The 20,202-nt window shown below is 34.3% G+C and overlaps 1 protein-coding gene across 5 annotated transcripts in view; it reads right to left on the bottom strand.

The window, feature by feature from the left end:
- LOC110465514 (unconventional myosin-Ia-like) overlaps window positions 1-20,202 on the bottom strand; it is a 77,372-nt gene that overhangs the window by 9,561 nt on the left and 47,609 nt on the right. For 2 of the 5 annotated variants that reach the window (XM_021521399.1, XM_021521400.1), the window contains exons 6-28: window positions 19,812-19,858; window positions 19,568-19,631; window positions 19,289-19,302; window positions 18,907-18,991; window positions 18,054-18,160; window positions 17,420-17,567; window positions 17,063-17,181; window positions 16,504-16,590; window positions 16,253-16,324; window positions 14,051-14,155; window positions 11,658-11,720; window positions 10,058-10,075; window positions 7,326-7,352; window positions 5,183-5,377; window positions 4,826-4,940; window positions 3,840-3,895; window positions 3,522-3,587; window positions 3,148-3,215; window positions 2,133-2,349; window positions 1,717-1,866; window positions 1,395-1,463; window positions 799-960; window positions 74-205 (exon numbers count right to left, since the gene is read on the bottom strand). In XM_021521399.1, coding sequence (XP_021377074.1) covers window positions 74-205; window positions 799-960; window positions 1,395-1,463; window positions 1,717-1,866; window positions 2,133-2,349; window positions 3,148-3,215; window positions 3,522-3,587; window positions 3,840-3,895; window positions 4,826-4,940; window positions 5,183-5,377; window positions 7,326-7,352; window positions 10,058-10,075; window positions 11,658-11,720; window positions 14,051-14,155; window positions 16,253-16,324; window positions 16,504-16,590; window positions 17,063-17,181; window positions 17,420-17,567; window positions 18,054-18,160; window positions 18,907-18,991; window positions 19,289-19,302; window positions 19,568-19,631; window positions 19,812-19,858 — 2,186 coding nt within the window. The remainder of the gene's footprint in view (window positions 1-73; window positions 206-798; window positions 961-1,394; window positions 1,464-1,716; window positions 1,867-2,132; window positions 2,350-3,147; window positions 3,216-3,521; window positions 3,588-3,839; window positions 3,896-4,825; window positions 4,941-5,182; window positions 5,378-7,325; window positions 7,353-10,057; window positions 10,076-11,657; window positions 11,721-14,050; window positions 14,156-16,252; window positions 16,325-16,503; window positions 16,591-17,062; window positions 17,182-17,419; window positions 17,568-18,053; window positions 18,161-18,906; window positions 18,992-19,288; window positions 19,303-19,567; window positions 19,632-19,811; window positions 19,859-20,202) is intronic. The other 3 variants (XM_021521403.1, XM_021521402.1, XM_021521404.1) reach the window with 3 other exon arrangements.

Raw genomic sequence — 20,202 nt, 5'->3', positions numbered from 1 at the left:
TTGTTGCATAAACCCAGTTTTGATTTGTAATTATGATTTGTTTAAATCAATGATAGCTTTGCTGTGTACTTACCCGCCATCTGTGGAATATGACCTGGAGTTGATCTGATGTAGTCTTGAAGCGTGGTGAACACTTTGGCCAGTAGGGGTCGGTGGGAGATAAGGAGGGGAGGCTCTTCTTAATATTCAGTAAGAACCGCTTCTTCTGCAAACAGGATCAGACAGTTGAATAAGTGAAAATTCACCAGGGAACACTTTTGATAGAGTACCTTCCATTTACAAGTCAAGTATATATCTCAAAGAAAGACTTACTGCATTACTGATGAAATTTCCAAAGGAGATTTTAAATGAGGCATTCGTACAATCACATAAACAGAAGCAGAAATGCTGGAGAAAACAGTGTTTATATAAGACATGTATTATGAGGTCAAACTATTTCAGAGATCACAAATTGTTGAGGTCACACTACCTTTAATATTCCATATATTAAAGGCTTTATATAAAGTATAATACAGGGTCAACTAACATTAAAAGTCACAGAGTGTCCAAGACTGCACAACAGTAGAACTCCCATGTCAGAGATTAAAAAAGCCAGCAGACATACAGCAGTACTGGACTATATTATTCATGTTTCATAATAAAAATATTTTCTTATTGAACAGAAGTATTCAGCATAAAACAGATTCTTATGGTGGAAAACCCACTGTGAGTCAAACTATGGTTATTGATTCTTTTTGGAATTATATAATCATAATCTAATAAACAAAGTATTCCTGAAATGGCAAAAACTCAACATACCAATGCCACCTGGAGGAACTTGACAATCTTTGGTCCGGCCTGGGCCCGGAACTTCTTCCTGTACTCTTTGCGAACCTTCCAGCCCAAAAAGTATTTCCTGATAACGGCCACTGCCCAAAACTCCAGTTTCTCCCTCTTCAGTTTCCTCAGCAGCACACGTGCCTGTTACAAATAGAACAACAGTTACCTCCCTTCCAACAACCTTACCTTCTACATTACATACATGGACAATGAAATATCAACATAAAATAAAGGTCTGTTACAGATTTTAGAGCCTACTCCAACTAGGTGATTTATTGACAGTGAAAGTCAATATCATGATTATATTTCACCCCAATTTATAGGTTATATTTTACATACAATGTACCACAGAAAGATAAGAGATTCTAGAATTCAATTTAGCAAAACAGAAACAATCATCTGAATGATGGACACAGCCCAAACATCCAGACAGACATCTTTAACTATTATACTCTTACTACACAATACAGAAATACTAGGATGGTGCAGTCTTACACCGTCCTTAAATGACCTTAGCTGTTAATAGGACGTTAAACAAAATCAAACAAACAAACAAACAAACAAAGCAGTCTTACATTCCAGCCGCGCACAAAGCACTGTAACACCAAAGTCGCATTCCTCGTCTTCTGGTACTGTTTCTGGGCCTGTAACAAACCACATTAGAGTTTCACAAGCAATCTACACATACATTTATTACATGTTCTTTTAATTAGTAAACAGATAACTGTACCAAAAGTATGGCATCTCATAGTACAGATCAGGCAGTATGACATGTTATCTACTGAAAAAAATGGGTTTCTCCCCTCCCTACTATCTTACTCATTTCAATAACAGTAGGGCTGTTCAACCCCACTATTATCTATTTCAGGCAAAAAGTGATTTGCAGTTATGACTTACCCAGAATCCCCTGAAGCGTGCAGAGATGATGATCTGACTAGTTCGCATCAGCTGGTACAGTTTCTGCTGCTTCCAGCCTTTGTATGTCTTCTGTATCATCACAGCTAGGTAGTGCATACGGTCCCGCCTCCTCTCCTCCATGTCAAATAACTAAAAACAAATACCTCATTATAACAATGTCCCATCTCCAGTGTTACCTCCATGTAAAATAACTACGAATAATCAAATACCTGCTGATTATTATCAGTCTCAGGGTGGTACGCTGAAATTCTGAATTTAGACACCTCAAGTAAGATTTGTTAGAGCAGTGACTAGTAGCTCAGACAAAAAGGTTTTTTATCATCAATAGGTAATATATGCTTAAAGAGAAATCTACAATATAACCATTTCACTAGATATGTCAGCTGCAGTCTTACCATGCGTGGGTTCCTGATAAAGATCTTGGATTTTCCAAAGGCATACTCCTCTGCATCAATTTCCTGGGCTAAACAGATAATTCTCACACCCTCCTTGGGGTCACCTGTCCAATGAGGCCATGTCTCATTGGCTAACATCTTGTAGCGGAACAGGAATTGTGAATAGGTCTGTCTGTAGGCATAGCCAGCCCTTCTCACTCGTACATTCTCCATCAATCTGTTAGACAGAAATTAATTATTGTTGTGACCTCAAGTACAAGATAGTCCAACAAGACAGACTCTTAAACTCCAGAAAAACTCAAAAAGTAACAAAGGGCGATAACTCTTTACACAGCGGGGCATGAACCTGAATTCAGTATATGCATAAAATGTCATCTGCAATTGCAGACCTCCCCCATCCCAAGAAGTCCTCACAAATAAAGTTTTGCAATTGCAGATAACATTTTTAGTAATATTTCGTCATCCCAAAAGGGAATTACATACAAAATTTGTGAATTGTAAGGTGACACAGGAAAGTATGAGATATTCTCTAGGCAAAGTGACAAACTAAAGTACAGAGTTCAAACCAAGTAGTAGTGATAGGGGACTAACAACACGCACATGGACCATGTACTACTCGTCTGTTGTGTTATGTTGTTGGCAGAATCTAATATGACTGCTAACATCCCATAATCAAACAAAGGCTGTGATGAAGTCAGATTTCTGGCCAAAATAACGTTCCAATACATTCAACCTTAGTCCGAATTATTCTGACGTTTAATCGTCTTTTTTTTTATATCGGTCTGTCGTCGATTAACGTCGAAAGACCGATATAAACAAAAGTCGATAAAACGTCAGAATAATTTCGACTAATTCAACTTGTGACTGCAAATATTTGTACAGATATATGCAGAACTCAACACCATGGGAAACCTGATTGGTACTTCATGCCAGGTGAGTTGAAAATGCATGATTCCAAAATGTTGCTTGCCTGACAAGTTTTAATGATCTGTCCACCACAGCCATAACCACTTACCCAAGGTATCGGACCTGGTGCCGCACAATGTCCAATGTGAACACACCAGGTTTTTTCTGGTCATTTGGCTGAAAATGAAAAAGGATTACAATTTTGTTAAAAAAACTGAGATAATATATAGTGCCTAACATAATACACGACTGATTCTGTAGATTTAAAGGATTCTTCTTTTGTTATCAGAAATAACGAGAGATCAATACTTCTTAATTGCGATCCTTCTTGCTCAACCCTTTTATAAACAATGACATCACAACTGTGTATATACTATGGTTAAATGGCAAAACTTTCTATGTCAGCATTTTTCACTGATAATTCTTTTATATCTATTAAAAGATTGCAAGCAAATTCTTAATCTGGACCTGACTCCAACTTACCTTCATACATCGGACATAATTTGGATTCTTGGATAGAAGGTTTTTCATAAGTTCTGTCACAGACACCTGCAGTCAATGAAGTAATAAAGTTAGGTATTAAAATTCTTTGTATGTGAGAGAGAACCTATGAAGGGTGAGATGAACAGAAATTAAGGCTCACTGACTACCTTTTTTTTTTCAAAATCAAATTGTAATACACATAGTATTTACTGATCTAACAATCTGTTGGCTTACAAATATTTTTCGAAAAATAGATCACATTACAATATTTATGTCAAACACTTGCTCCCAACTAAATCTTATTTTTGCGAAAGTCACCTTGAACTGTGATCCAGTTGTAACTGGTCTTTTGAGAGACTTCAGGGCTGGGTCCCCTGTAACAAAGCAATAACATTGTGTATATAATAAACAGGGCTGACAGCTGTTTATTGCCTGGTCAGTGATCGGTCTATTGGTTCCTTTTAATCACTACATGTATAAGATTATTAAACAATAATTTAATTTTAGCTATTCAGATTATCATATCATATCACCTAAAAAATGATCACGGATATCCCGTTATTCTCATAATCCTAGATCAATTGTCCCTGCAGGTAGGGCGTAAGAATTGTACCTGCTGCCCCCATTGCATGATCGTAATAGGCGACTTAATTTGGGATCTTATCTATTCTTTCTAAACAACTTTCTTCTTCCTAATGTCTCCCTTCTCAATGCCTCACTTTTGGCCTTTAGTTGAGCGTTCGCCCCTGTGAGAAAGGCGTTAGGTTCTGTCCCCTGGCCGAGACATTCCAGAGTCTGTAAAATTGTTAGTTTCTACTCCTGCTTAACGCTCAGCAATTTAGGAATGGGTCGACTGGTTCACCCGTTGTCAGTATAATGTGACCGGGTGGGCTGTCCTGCTGGGAGTCTTTGGCAGTATATTTCAGTGAGGTAAGCACTATAAAGTCGGCATCAGTTCGCGCTATCACAAGGTGACAAACACGAACATATCGCAGCCTCCCAAAACACACAAACATACACTACACACATGCATCTTGCACACAGGGGAGGCCGTCCTTAGATTACCATAGCTGTTGATAGGACGTTAAACAATACTAAACCAAACCAAACCAAACCTCGATCAATTAGCTGTTGAATGTAAGTAAATGACTCAATGATAAAAGTTAACCACACTGAACAGATAATTTACATCAGTTAAACACATTAGCTCAATGTCACATTCAAATCTTCAACATAGACATGACTGTACACATCATCAAAATAACACATTTAAAAGACATTTATTACAGCAAGTAGAACTATACCTTCAGGAAAAAGATCCTTCAAAAGGGAATGACCACAGGCAAACATGGCTTGAGAGAGGTCACGGAAAAGAAGGTCGTTGTTCTTGTCTATAAATCCCTCCACTTTGTATGTCACCTGTTACCAAACAAACAGGTTTAAACTTTTAATTCATAAAGATTCAACTTTAATGTCTATATTGCTAACATACTTATATTTCCATATTATTTTAGTTTATATTTTACTCTGAAGACAAAATACCAGATCAAACATGTTTATCCACAGTAATGTTAGAAAAATTAAACATTTATGAAACCAATTAAAAGTAATCAATTTACCTATTATGATTATAAACATGGTATTCTTTACTGTTTACTTACATTTCCAGCATAATGCTTCAGACGAAAGATATCATGTGACAAGGTACGGTCGGACTGATTTTTCCGACACCCTCTGCTTTCGTAGTGAGGATGGTTTCCACACGCTACGTTCAGTTTCTCCAGGAATGTTTTGTCTGTGACATTTCCAGGGCGGAGACATTCCTCGTCCAGCATAGCCAGTATGCCAACATTCGGCTAAAGAAAGCAATTAAATGTTTGTCAATTTGAATAAAAATATTAAACATGCAAATAAACCCAGACCAAGAAGGTCTTAATAAGTCTGAGTTTAATACTCTGCTTACTTAGCCACATGACTCATTAAATCAAATTATTTCAAAATTATGTTTCATCACATTATTTCAAAATTTATTAAACAAACTGTTCTATTCTCATCTTGTTTTAAGCATTTTACACGCAATTTTATTTATGTGCTTGAATACATCAAATATATCATTTTATGTAATTTTGTTCATCTGTTTGAATATTTCTTATTAATATGTAATTTTTGTTCACAAGAACCTTTTTTTTTTTCAGTATTTGCTTGAAATATTTGCATTAACTCATCATTAAGAAACTAGCTGTCTGTCAAGAAACTAGACTTTACGAGACTTAATTATATTATCTAGATATTTTTTTCAACTTGGAAAATATCACATGAGAGGTCAAATTTCGAAAACAAAGGAACATCAATATCCTTTGTGAGGTAGGAGATTCCATCAGCAGTGGTCAGAGGAAAATGCAGCAAGGCAGAACTTATTGCTGTCAGCAGGAAGAGATTTTGGCTAACCCAGTTTTGAACAATTATATATATCAAAACTTTTACACCATTATTAAGTAGTTCAAATCATAACAATGACATCCATAAACGTTAAGGCCATAATACTTGAGCACCCTTGTGAACTCTTAGAACCTAATATTTTAGTACAAAGGTTTCTGAATTAGATCAATGAAATTTTAAAATTTTGATGCAAAGAAGAAAAAGTCTTTTTTTTTTTAAAACAAATGGAGGATTTAGTTATCACTTGATCTTCTTTATACTTAATACAAATAAATGTGAAAGTTTTAAATTATAAAAAAATACAAGAACAAAAGTGAGAAGGCACATATGATACTGACTTCAATATCATACACTGCAAAGCACAGCAGACATGTGCAAACGTGGAAAACCAAACAAGACTGAATGTGTAACATTACAATAGTAGAGCCTTCGATATAACCAATATCACATTAATATTATCTGTACCTTCAAATGTTTATTCTTGTACAGCAGTGAGCTGTTATCTAGTATTCAAATAGCAACATACAGTACTGTAGTACAATAATTAATTAACAATCTGATATGTTGCCTTGGTAACCACCAACCCATTCATGAATTGTATATATGTTGCCTTGGTAACTAACAACTCATTCATGGATTATATATGTTGCCTTGGTAACCAACAACCCATTCATGAATTGTTTATATGTTGCCTTGGTAACTAACAACTCATTCATGGATTAGAGATGTTGCCTTGGTAACCAACAACCCATTCATGGATTAGAGATGTTGCCTTGGTAACCAGTTTTCACTATATTAACAAATATATATTTAATATGACCACAGGTATTAATAACTACACCTATAGCATGGGGTTTCATATTAAGATACTCTCTTGCACACCACTGTCCCCACCCTTGATAAAATCAAAGTGCATGTGCACTATCCTGTACACCCGAGATTACTCTTTACACGAGTACAATGTTTACTGAAGTGCACTAAGAAAAACAAGGTGTTAATATTAGAGTACTCCATCACAAGAATATAGATCATAGGGTGCAGACAAAGATTTATTGTAAAGGAAACTGTGTGACTTTCAGCAAGGAATATATGCTAACACTGATAACATTACATGAAAGCATAACAAGATAATTCAAAGCATAAAATCTATATTCAGTTTATTTCTTATACCTCCTCTTGATATACCAAACTTAAAGAAAAGCTGTGTTAAGAACAAATCATAACATACCCTTATCATAATGTTATGAAATATTTTTATATTGAAAGCAAATTAAAGCAGGAATTTATTTTAATGCTACAGAAAACATGTGAAAGAGGAAACCAAATCAAAGCCCTTCACAGGTAAACCTCACACCATGTCCTTACCATTCTGTAACTCTTAGTACCGGAGGTCTAACAAAATAAAACACAAGTACATGGGAACTAGGGCAATATATGATGATACAACGACATCTGCATTGTGTGATTACACAAGTAATAGTGAAGAAGGTCTAGTACATTAAATGTTGTAATGATAATGAAAAGTGATAATACAATGGTATTGTGCAGTATATATAATGTGTTTATAATAATGGTAATGGAAAGTGAAAATGAATATGGTGCTGAAAGTGTGCGAATTTCACTAAATATGAATTTAGGTCAATAGACCTATTGAAGTTGAAAAAAGGAAACAGCAGGTCAAGGATGCATTCGTAACCTGTGACCAAATTGAATTTATTTTCAAAACAATGAAAGCAGAATAAAAAATCAGGTAAAAAATAATAAATGAATTAATGGTTAAAAAGATTAAATGATACTAGTGTTATCTTAAGATTAAATTTATCTTTATAATATAATAATAATTCTTATGATGATCTGACTTTTCAAATCTTCATTGAACTATGTTAACCATTTTATTTTTAATTATTTAGAAGATTATAACAATTTACTATTTTAGATATAATACACCTTAACTTTGTGTAAAAGTTGTCTCCCTTGTAAAATCTTAGGTATCTAATCCTTCAAAATTGTATTATCAAATACCTATCAAATGAATTATTGACTAATAAACTAAGGTTTTATAAATATGTTATTAATTTATGATTGTAGAACTCTTTTAGAAATGAGATTCAATTGTTACTGTCTTAGGAAACATACAGCCTTAGGTTGTCCACCTTTTCTTTATATTTACAGTATTGGTTCAGCAGTAGAACCGTTGATTACATTCATATTATTGATAAATTTTAATTTCGAGCATCAAAATAAATTTATTGCAATATATTTCTACAAACTTAATAAATGAAAGCATTGTTAGATTAATTTACTCCATAGCATTCAAAGCAAACATGTACCACTACAGTACACTTTGAAAATAAAGAGACAAAGCCATTTTCAAAATTTCACATCTTTTCACCACACAAAATAAAACAACCATTTGGTACAAGTTTTCTTATTGATGCAACAAACTCTAACAAATTATTCCTTTTTCATTAACTTCTTACAATGAATTTGCGAACATATTGAAATCCATATTGAAATATGCATATATAACATTACATCACACATCTTATGATGCAAAAACTTCTGCGCTGTAGATTCTCTGCAATATTTAATATTTACAACCAAAGGCCAGCTCAGAGTACCAAATATTTGGTAAAAACTTTTTATGCCAGCCCATGTTTTTGTTACCAACACCAAGTGAAACTGTTAGTTTGCAGAATTTGGATGCCATCAATTAAGATACAAAGATTGTACCTGCGTTTTATAGGATAAGTGTCAGATTTTTAGAAACAGCTCAGGTAGAATTGCACCAGAGAATTAATGCTAGATACCAGCTGGTAAGAGATGAAGACAGCTGAATCACAGGATTGCACATGTAAATAGTGAAACAACTATAGTACTGATCTAATGTTCCATCAAATTAGCATGGGAGATCTTAACAGTGTAAACACCGACATGATAGATCTTAAGGTTTACGATGTACTTCAGGGTAAATAAACACTGACAAAGCACTACAATAGCAGTCACTAAAGTATTCAAACTTTGTGACAGACATGGAAATAACATTTTGGTTGTTTTTTTTCATTTTCAAATTGTTTTTGAGAATTTATTCTAAATCATGTATTGATTAATATTGAAACATTGGATTTTAATCTGTAGTTACTTCACTATAAACTGTACTTACAACAATGTGTAAACAAGCCATCTGTAAATATGTTCCCTCTATAATCTGCCTTAAAATGACATTTGATGTTAACAACCATGTGGTGTTGTTGATGTTAGAGGTTATATAAACAAGTGTCCTGTTGGATACCTAGATCTCAGCCTCAGGATGATGAGGAGGTAGCCGTCAAGATACAGGTTTCTGTGTACAGCTGTAATACATACCTGGGGTAGGTAGACTTCAGAATACTAAGGTCATGTCTAAGGTCTTTCACCCCATAATAAGTTGGGTTGAGTAGGGGAAAAGGGCGATTCTTTTTCTCTTACTTTGTTTGTTATGACATATAAGTAATTGTTATGACTGGGGAATCCCTACGGTGATCAAGACAATGAAATCTAACAAAGGGGAGAAGTGTAAATGAACCTGTAAAGGGTAAGATACATGTGTCTGTGTATCCTGTAAACCTTGTTAAGACACCTGAATCCTTGGGAAGTGGAGGTTGTGAAATACGTGTCCCATTATATACCTGTTAGAAACATACACCTGAGGATGTTAGATGATATTAGTGTCCTAGTATATACCTGTTAGAAACATACACCTGAGGATGTTAGATGATATTTGTGTCCTATTGTATACCTGTTAGAAACATACACCTGAGGATGCTAGAAACATATACCTGAGGATGTTAGACAATATTTGTGTCCTATTATATACCTGTTAGAAACATACACCTGAGGATGTTAGAAACATACACCTGAAGATGTTATGTGATATTTGTGTCCTGTTTACATACACCTAAGGATGTTATGTGATATTTGTGTCCTGTTACATACCTGTTAGAATTATACACCTTAGGATGTTAGGTGATATATGTGTCCTGTTTACACCCATTAGACAAAATAGACCCAAGTTAAGGATGTTAGAGAAAGACTATATGATTGGTACAGTTACTTACATTGACCTTAGTTGCGGACTGGAAGAAGGAGCGAGCATGTCTATAGATGATCACACACAGGATCATACACCATGCTTATATACATACAGATATTCCAGTTCTGCTAGTGTCAGACCTATCCCCAAACTGCTCACACAACCCACACCATTCGTGTCATTATTTTGGTGATGGAATTTTATGCCCAAATCACTGTTTTCTCTATGACATTTTAATGCACTGTGAGGGTTTCAGCAGTTTGGAGAAATGTCTACTATTTTATAAATTTTATTTACCACAATGCTTCAGTTTTATAAACGCCACAGTCTTATCTTTAACAGTATATTAGGCAGTCTAAATGGTCTAAGTTTATTTCAGGTACATGTTGTCGACTACATGATATACTTTTTATAGAGTTACATATACACGAATCCGGGAGATGTAAGTTAACATTTCAATTATTTCACAATTCCATAAAATATACAATCTCTGTTTTAGAAACAAATTCCTGGAGTATGGTTTTTGCTTGTGGAAATAAATTTTAGGAAATAGTAAAAACATAAATGCAGAATCAGTAAATATAATTTTCAAACTCAATAATACAATATTCTTTAAGAAGTACAAGACATGCTTACATAAAAGAAACTTGACATGCAGATAATTATGTTAGATATAAACGTTCCGGTAAACATGAAATCTCAGTAGCTGACAATACTAGACACAAGAGACAGTTTCTGGTTCCATCAAAACACTAACTAGTCAAGATGCACACAAGATGCTTTACATGGCACAATAGATAATAATGATGTCAAAATTGTTTTTCAGTAATTTTTTCGAGCGTTGTTATGTAAAGGTACATTATTGCCATTTTCAAAAGAATATATAAAGAATATTTATGAAAATGTATTTATTGAAAACAACTTTCTTTTTCGTAACTCATTATTACCTCAATATTAAATATAAGTTCTTAAAATAGGAAATTAAATTCTGATTAAATCAAACTACTAAAACCAAAACTATAAAGTTGATGTTGGATATATCAATCAATACTTCTATTTCATTCACCTAAGTAGTCCGAATTATTCTGACGTTTTATCGACTTTTTTTATATCGGTCTATCGTCGTGCATAAAGAATAGATCTTTCGATCCATGTGCGACATGTGTGTGAAAGTGACGACTTGTTTCTAAAATATCAGTTTGAAGAGCGACCCTGGCGAGGGTCGCTTATTTCCCGCATATTATAGAGAGCCGGAGTTCTGACGTTAATCGACGAACAGACCGATATAAAAGTCGATAAAACGTCAGAATAATTCAGACTATCACCTAAGCTGAGACATTACTTTTGGATATGTTTATCATTACTATCCTATTCACTTAAACAGGACACTATGCATAGATGCATAGGTCAAGGTGATAACTTTGACATCATAACAATCAAGTGTGAAGGGAATTGGATTCTGATTAAAGGTTTACTGATGTAAGGAACACTATAGATAAGCTGTAACACCTTCTATAGGGCTGAAAAGGTATAACAATAGCAGCATTCCTTTGGAATATAATAATTACTTAACTATCAGTTATACTCCACAAACAGGCACACATATATATATTATTGTACTATACCTTCTCTATCAGCTCACAAATCACAGCATTGTTAAAGAAGTCAACATGGATCCATTCAATTCCCTGAAAAAATGATGATTATACTTTACTGAACATATCAACCAGAGACTCCAATATGACTTTTGTATAATACCCCAGTGGTTTTGTTACTGGTACCTAAATTTTACAACAGCCTGTTCCTTTATGAATTATGAAAATAAAGCATTATTTGTATTGAATTTGGGAATAAATTATATTCCTCAATTTTGGTCATTTTGAGAAACAAGAGGCCCATGGGCCTTAACGGTCACCTGAGTCTATAGNTTTTTGCTTGTGGAAACAGCCTGAATTTGGCAGTAAAACTGAGCAAAAAAAAAATCACGACCCAATAAATGATTACTGTTTAATCATGCAGAAGCTAGGCAAAGAACTTGCCACAATATGAAAATGTACTGAAGGTCAAACAAATGTCAGGATATATTAAATGAATTCTTTGATGCTCATCCTTATGAATAAGTACTCGTCAACTAAGTAATAGATGGTCAAATGATCAACACCTTTGGTCAGTATTCAAATACTCAGTGTTACATTTCTGGTCAGTATGACATTATTACTGGTCAGTATGACATTACTACTGTTCAGTATGACATCACTACTGGTCAGTATGACATCACTACTGGTACATATGACATCACTTCTGGTCAGTGTGACATTACTGTTTGTCAGCATGACATTACAACTGGTCAGTGAGACATTATAAATGGTCAGTTTTACATAGCCATTGATCAGTTTGACATTACTACTGGTAAGTATGACATTACTACTGGTAAGTATGACATTACTACTGGTCAGTATGACATTACTACTGGTCAGTGAGACATTACTACTGGTCAGTATGACATTACTACTGTTCAGTATGACATTACTACTGGTCAGTATGACATCATTACTCGTCAGTATGACATCACTACTGGTCAGTATGACATTACCACTGGTCAGTGAGACATTACTATTGGTCAGTGTGACATTACTACTGATCAGTGAGACATTACTACTGGTAAGTATGACATCACTACTGCTCAGTGAGACATTATAAATGGTCAGTTTTACATAGCCATTGATCAGTATGACATCACTACTGGTAAGTATGACATTACTACTGGTCAGTGAGACATTACTATCAGTCAGTGTGACATTACTACTGGTCAGTGAGACATTACTTTTGGTCAGTGTGACATTTCGTCAGTATGACATTACTGCTGATCAGTGTGACATTACTACTGGTAAGTATGACATCACTACTGGTCAGTGAGACATTATAAATGGTCAGTTTTACATAGCCATTGATCAGTTTGACATTACTACTGGTAAGTTTGACATTACTACTGGTAAGTATGACATTACTACTGGTCAGTATGACATTACTACTGGTCAGTGAGACATTACTACTGGTCAGTATGACATTACTACTGTTCAGTATGACATTACTACTGGTCAGTATGACATCATTACTCGTCAGTATGACATCACTACTGGTCAGTATGACATTACCACTGGTCAGTGAGACATTACTATTGGTCAGTGTGACATTACTACTGATCAGTGAGACATTACTACTGGTAAGTATGACATCACTACTGCTCAGTGAGACATTATAAATGGTCAGTTTTACATAGCCATTGATCAGTATGACATCACTACTGGTAAGTATGACATTACTACTGGTCAGTGAGACATTACTATCAGTCAGTGTGACATTACTACTGGTCAGTGAGACATTACTTTTGGTCAGTGTGACATTTCGTCAGTATGACATTACTGCTGGTCAGTGTGACATTACTACTGGTAAGTATGACATCACTACTGGTCAGTGAGACATTATAAATGGTCAGTTTTACATAGCCATTGATCGGTATGACATTACTACTGGTACGTATGACATCACTACTGGTCAGTATGACATCACTACTGGTACATATTATGACATCATTACTCGTCAGTATGACATCACTACTGGTCAGTATGATATCACTACTGGTCAGTGAGACATTATAAATGGTCAGCTTTACATAGCCATTGATCAGTATGACATCACTACTGGTCAGTATGACATCACGACTGGTACATATGACATCACTTCTGGTCAGTATGACATCACTACTGGTAAGTGAGACATTATAAATGGTCAGTTTTACATAGCCATTGATCAGTATGACATTACTACTGGTACATATGACATCACTACTGGTCAGTATGACATCACTACTGGTCAGTGAGACATTACTACTGGTCAGTATGACATTACTACTGGTCAGTATGACATTACTACTGGTAAGTATGACATTACTACTGGTCAGTANCACATTACAAATGGTCAGTTTTACATAGCCATTGGTCAGTATGACAATAGTCACCTCTTTGATGTACTCATCCTGTTCCTCCTTCAGGGTCAGCTCTATAAATATCTGCTGAAGCTTCTCATTACAGTAGTTGATGATGAACTGCTCAAAACTGTTTTCCTGTAAAACACACATACTATTCCATTAAACCCTACAATATACTCTTTCACACTTAAACACACATACATCTCATCCCATTAAACCCTACAATGTACTCTTTAACACTAAAACACACATACATATCATCCCATNGTTTGTCAGCATGACATTACAACTTGTCAGTGAGACATTATAAATGGTCAGTTTTACATAGCCATTGATCAGTTTGANCTTAACATTTAAACACACATACATATCATCCCATTAAACCCTACAATGTACTCTTTAACACTAAAACACACATACATCTCATCCGATTAAACCCTACAATGTACTCTTTAACACTAAAACACACATACATCTCATCCGTTTAAACCCTACAATGTACTCCTTAACATTTAAACACACATACATATCATCCCATTAAACCCTACAATGTACTCTTTAACACTAAAACACACATACATCTCATCCCATTAAACCCTACAATGTACTCTTTAACACTAAAACACACATACATCTCATCCCATTAAACCCTACAATGTACTCTTTAACACTAAAACACACATACATCTCATCCCATTAAACCCTACAATGTACTCTTTAACACTAAAACACACATACATCTCATCCCATTAAACCCTACAATGTACTCTTTAACACTAAAACACACATACATCTCATCCCATTAAACCCTACAATGTACTCTTTAACACTAAAACACACATACATCTCATCCCATTAAACCCTACAATGTACTCTTTAACACTAAAACACACATACATCTCATCCCATTAAACCCTACAATGTACTCTTTAACACTAAAACACACATACATATCATCCAATTAAACCCTACAATGTACTCTTTTACACTAAAACACACATACATCTCATCTGTTTAAACCCTACAATGTACTCTTTAACATTTAAACACACATACATATCCCATTAAACCCTACAATGTACTCTTTAACACTAAAACACACATACATATCATCCAATTAAACCCTTCAATGTACTCTTTAACACTAAAACACACATACATCTCATCCCAATAAACACTACAATGTACTCTTTAACACTAAACACACACACACATCTCATCCCATTAAACCCTACAATGTACTCTTTTACACTAAAGCACACACACATCTCATCCCATTAAACGTTAACCCTACAATGTACTCTTTAACACTTAAACACACATACATCTCATCCCATTAAAACCTACAATGAACTCTTTAACACTAAAACACACATACATCTCATCCCATTAAACCCTACAATGTACTCTTTAACACTCAAACACACACACATCTCATCCCATTAAACCCTACAATGTACTTTTTAGCACTAAAATACACATACATATCATCCAATTAAACCCTACAATGTACTCTTTAGCACTAAAACACACGCACATCTCATCCCATTAAACCCTACAATGTACTCTTTAACACTCTGAATGTGGAAGGTTACACAGTATGTGCACGATTCCAATCAATCAATACTGAAGACTTTAAATACTTGTGCAGATTTTGCATTTAATCATGCAAATTATATGATGTTAATATTTAGATTTGTTTTCAACAAAACAAATTCTAACAAACAATTTTGTGTTGGAAATTCAATGATGAAATATTCTACATCAACATCAATACAGAAAATCCATCAGTAAAGCACCATCACTGATCTCATCATGGATCTTACTGAATCAATCAAGCACCTGTTTTACTTCTAGTATTGGAAAAAAAAACAATCAACATGTTTGGCAATTTGATGAGAACATTTAAGTATTCAAAGGATTTTTTTAAATGAAATGGTGATGTGAAGGATTCAGAATAATCTATTTAAACAAATTAAATATTAGCAAAACACAGGTTTTTATTTTTAATTTTCAGACCGAGAAGAATACTGGTATGCAATCTGATTTCATGTACCTGGTAGTTTACATAAAGATAACTTTTATGCAGAATAAAACAAATTTTTGCATGTTTGAATAAGTGGTTTGTAAATAGTGATACCTGAAACAGAACTTGATCATAAATGTTCTCTGCTGAATTGAATATGTGGAATTATTTTATAGCAAAAAGTACAGGGAGATGACATTACCCACCTGAAACACTTCAAATCCATAGATGTCCAGCACACCCATCACTTTACATTTGCCGGTCGACTGGGATTTCACCTGCAGATTTAGAGATAAAATCAAGCTAAAACCATTTCAATCTATAAATGATGTTTATTCCACATGTTGTAAAACTTTGTAACATTGAACAAACTACTGTTATAATTTCAAAGCTTATATACTTCCGCGAACCGAAGTCTTATATCGAATACAACGTGATTAGCACCTGACAAACTTACTCTGATACTATCGTTGATCCTGCGTACTAGCCAGGAGAACATGCGACTGTAGATGGCCTTACAAAGGGCGTCTCGGGCGTAGGTAGCCTGTAACAAAACATGTAATATACTACACATCCTTTAATGTGATTGCGTGATACAAATGCACCTATTTAGTTTGCATGTACACTATAGCTAGCTGGCATTAATAGAATGTTTTTCAGCATATATATGTATTACAGCTGGAATTTGTATCAGGTCGACGGATTACATCAAGTTCATCAATATCATTTTTACATAATATAGCAAGGGGTCTATAATATTACGTAGGCTAGATCAAGAAGTAAGCATCAAAATGATAATATCTATTTGAGTAAGCATCACTAATACACCTGACATTTACACCTGAGTGTCCCCATCATGACACTGGTCGTATGTCCCTAGCTACTTAAAACCTAAAACCCCACACAAATCTTCCATCTTCCTATCCTTGAAATATCTAAATCTAGCCGTATAAGATTTAACCTTCATTTACTCAGACTTTATTCAGAGCTGTTTGACATTTTGACCTCTGACTTACCCCTGCTAAATTTAGGTCAGACTTGACCTTTTCACCTCTGACCTCAACTGACTTGCGGGTCAAACTTTCATTAAGGTTCTCCAAGGAACAGGAGAGCAGTTCAGAAACATCTCGGATTTCTAAAACAATAAATTTCTTTAAATTAATAATTCATTTGACAAACTAAAAACAGGATTAGAATTTTGAAATACATTTCATTTCATTTTTGTTAAAACCAATTTTCATGCCAACATCTGTAGAAATCTGATAACTTAGCTAGGTTAACAGTGTCATTTCACAAAATTATAGGTATTTCTATCAGTTTTATGTAATGTTAGTTCTTAACATCAACATGTTATCAAGGTAGATAACTCTAACCTTTGTCATCCTCTATATTACAGCCGTCAGTTCCATCCACGTTGCTGCGGTGTACGAACGCTACATTACCAAGCTTCAGTACACTGGCCAGGAGCTGGTGCACAGCTTCGATCTCCTCCTCCGTGAACCCTATCACCTTCATACCATGCTGTAATAGATTATATTACACGTATACATCTTTGTCGTTGATAATCCGTATCATTTTTATACCATGTTATAACAGATTGAGTTACAGGATTATCTATCCTGTAATAGATTACTGGTACAGGTATATACCTAGAAGTGATTGTCCCAAACTCTACCACCCTCACACTACTATGTAACGTAGTGTGATACGTGTATGTGCAACTCTACACCGAGTCCTATTATATATCTGCAGACTCTAGAAAGTCAACACCACCACTACAATACCTGGTAATGCTTAATGTCATAACTCCCTGTGGTATTCAGTGGAGGATTTAGGTTACGTTGACTTTTGTAACATTGCAGACTAATGCCTACATAGAATCTGGAGTTGATGCCAGGGGTCAATGGGGACAATGTCATTGTGTATGTTAGAATCTTTCAAAACTTGGGGGATAAAAGGGACAATGTGGTTGATGAGGAAACGTTTCGAACAGGGGGGACAACTCACCATAACAGTGTGATAGTTTTCATTATCATCAACAGTATCCACGGATACACACCCACTCTTGTTGAGGATAGCAAACTGATTGGGATCTGACGTCAGCTTTAAATTTGCTGAAAATAAATCCAAATCATACACATATAACCTATACTTGTATTTGATGCCTACAATATTTATATGCTTGTATGGATCAGTTATTGCTTTTCCTGAATTTCATTAAATGTCAAAAGATTATGTAGCTGGTATCTGCAGCATTATTACTAGGAGAAGTCATATAATTTTTGCATCTGAAGATAAAAATAATGATCTAATATTGGCAGCTTTCTTTCAAACAGCAGAGGAATATCATAGTAAGAGAATAATATATGTTGTAAGGAGGAGCTGGAATGTACTGACGTAAATGGAAAGTTACAAAAAAATGTTATCAGTTTGTATTTGTTAGTATATTTCAGCTGTCTGAATCAGTAAAACACTAAAGTGATGATGATATGTACAAACTGCAAAGGAAAATGTAGATTATGAATAAACTCAGCAATATATACATATCCTTCATGAGCAAATTCATCAGGGATTTTGGTACTGTTGCTGCAATTGGATGACAAGTTATACCAATTTATTCCTCTCTAGGAAGACTTCAATACATATAATCTCATTATTTTTTACCTTAAATGCTATGAAATAAGGCAAAGTACTTACAGGTTTGTGTGACAGAAACCATGGCTTTATGTAATGTCATATAATTCTGTCAAATATCATATAAAATGACACATTTGTTATATATGTTCACAATTGTTAGGTTTATCCACTATACATGTTGGACTGCCTAATTAAATACCACATCTATGGTGTTATACCATACCTAGGGTGCCAGGATCTGCTCCAGTCAGTAGCTGGTAAAATATGTGGAAGTTCCTTTCCCCAGTACTTTGTCCAGAGACCCGTGACTAGGAAACATTGGATACCATTGTAATAAAGGTTGATTTCCAAGGCACACATATTTAAATGTTACTTATTCAATACGAGTATAGCAAACCATTCTGACCAGATGAACGTTGGAAAAATATCATTCGTTTGATATAAGACTTATACGAAATATACGTTTTTGTAAAATGGTTAATAGTTTACATGAAATAAATCAGAAGTTATGTACAGGTGATTCAAGTATTTCATACAAACAAAAAACAAAGAATGTACATGCAACAGATAGTAGGAAGCCATGAAAACTTTCATGTTATACTCACTTTTTCTAAAAGATCTGCAAAGCAAAGCAAGAAAATATCTTGTTAATTTGTTTATGCTGAACTTTTACACTTCACGAAAAAATAAACAGAATTTTACACAAATTCATTAAACTTCATGTATAAAGCTTATGATGTTTTAAGTTTATCGAAGTTATGTGAAAATAAATTAACTTTATCACTAAAATTAGTTAAACAATGAAGACATATCCGCGATTAAGGCCCTGTAGGAAGAGTTATCTCCACTTGGTGATACAAACTGATACACAGATGTAATCTTACAATTTGTGATGACGCCTCCAATAGGGTCTCCCTTGTAATTAAACTCGATGTCCATGTACTTCCCCTGTCAACAACAAAATAAATTGTAATTTGACACAATATGTCTGTTTAAAAAGGCCTTTATTCAATTTCAGAACTTTCATTACCTTCATGAATTAGATAGATCTGTCGCACAACATTGAAAACATCTTTTGACGAAATGAAATGGCTTTCATATTTAACATCCTATTAAAATAATACTCACAAATCGAGATGAATTATCATTCTTATTGGTCTTGGCATTTCCAAAGGCTGAAAACATGAATAGGAAATTTTGAAATGTAATGCACAAACATTTGTCAGACTGTACAGAACAGAGATATACAAAAAGGTGCATTAACAGACATTCTGAATTATGTTGAATTCAAAAAATACCTTTGATAAATTTGACAAAGTTAGATATATTGTAATACCAATTGTGCCTTTGTGGTAATGCAGTTAGACATTGAATTACACTAATTATGATAACATTGAATTACGCTAATTATGATAACATTGAATTACACTAATTATGATATTTATCATACTACCTACAGTCATATAATAATTTATCATGAAATATGTGTATGTTTTAAATCTAAATATTGAGTAAAAGA

The sequence above is a fragment of the Mizuhopecten yessoensis genome, unplaced genomic scaffold (assembly GCF_002113885.1).
Source record: "Mizuhopecten yessoensis strain PY_sf001 unplaced genomic scaffold, ASM211388v2 scaffold11085, whole genome shotgun sequence".
NCBI lineage: Eukaryota > Metazoa > Mollusca > Bivalvia > Pectinida > Pectinidae > Mizuhopecten > Mizuhopecten yessoensis.
The sequence above is the reverse complement of the archived record's forward strand: the minus strand, read 5'-3'. Positions and strand labels throughout refer to the sequence as shown.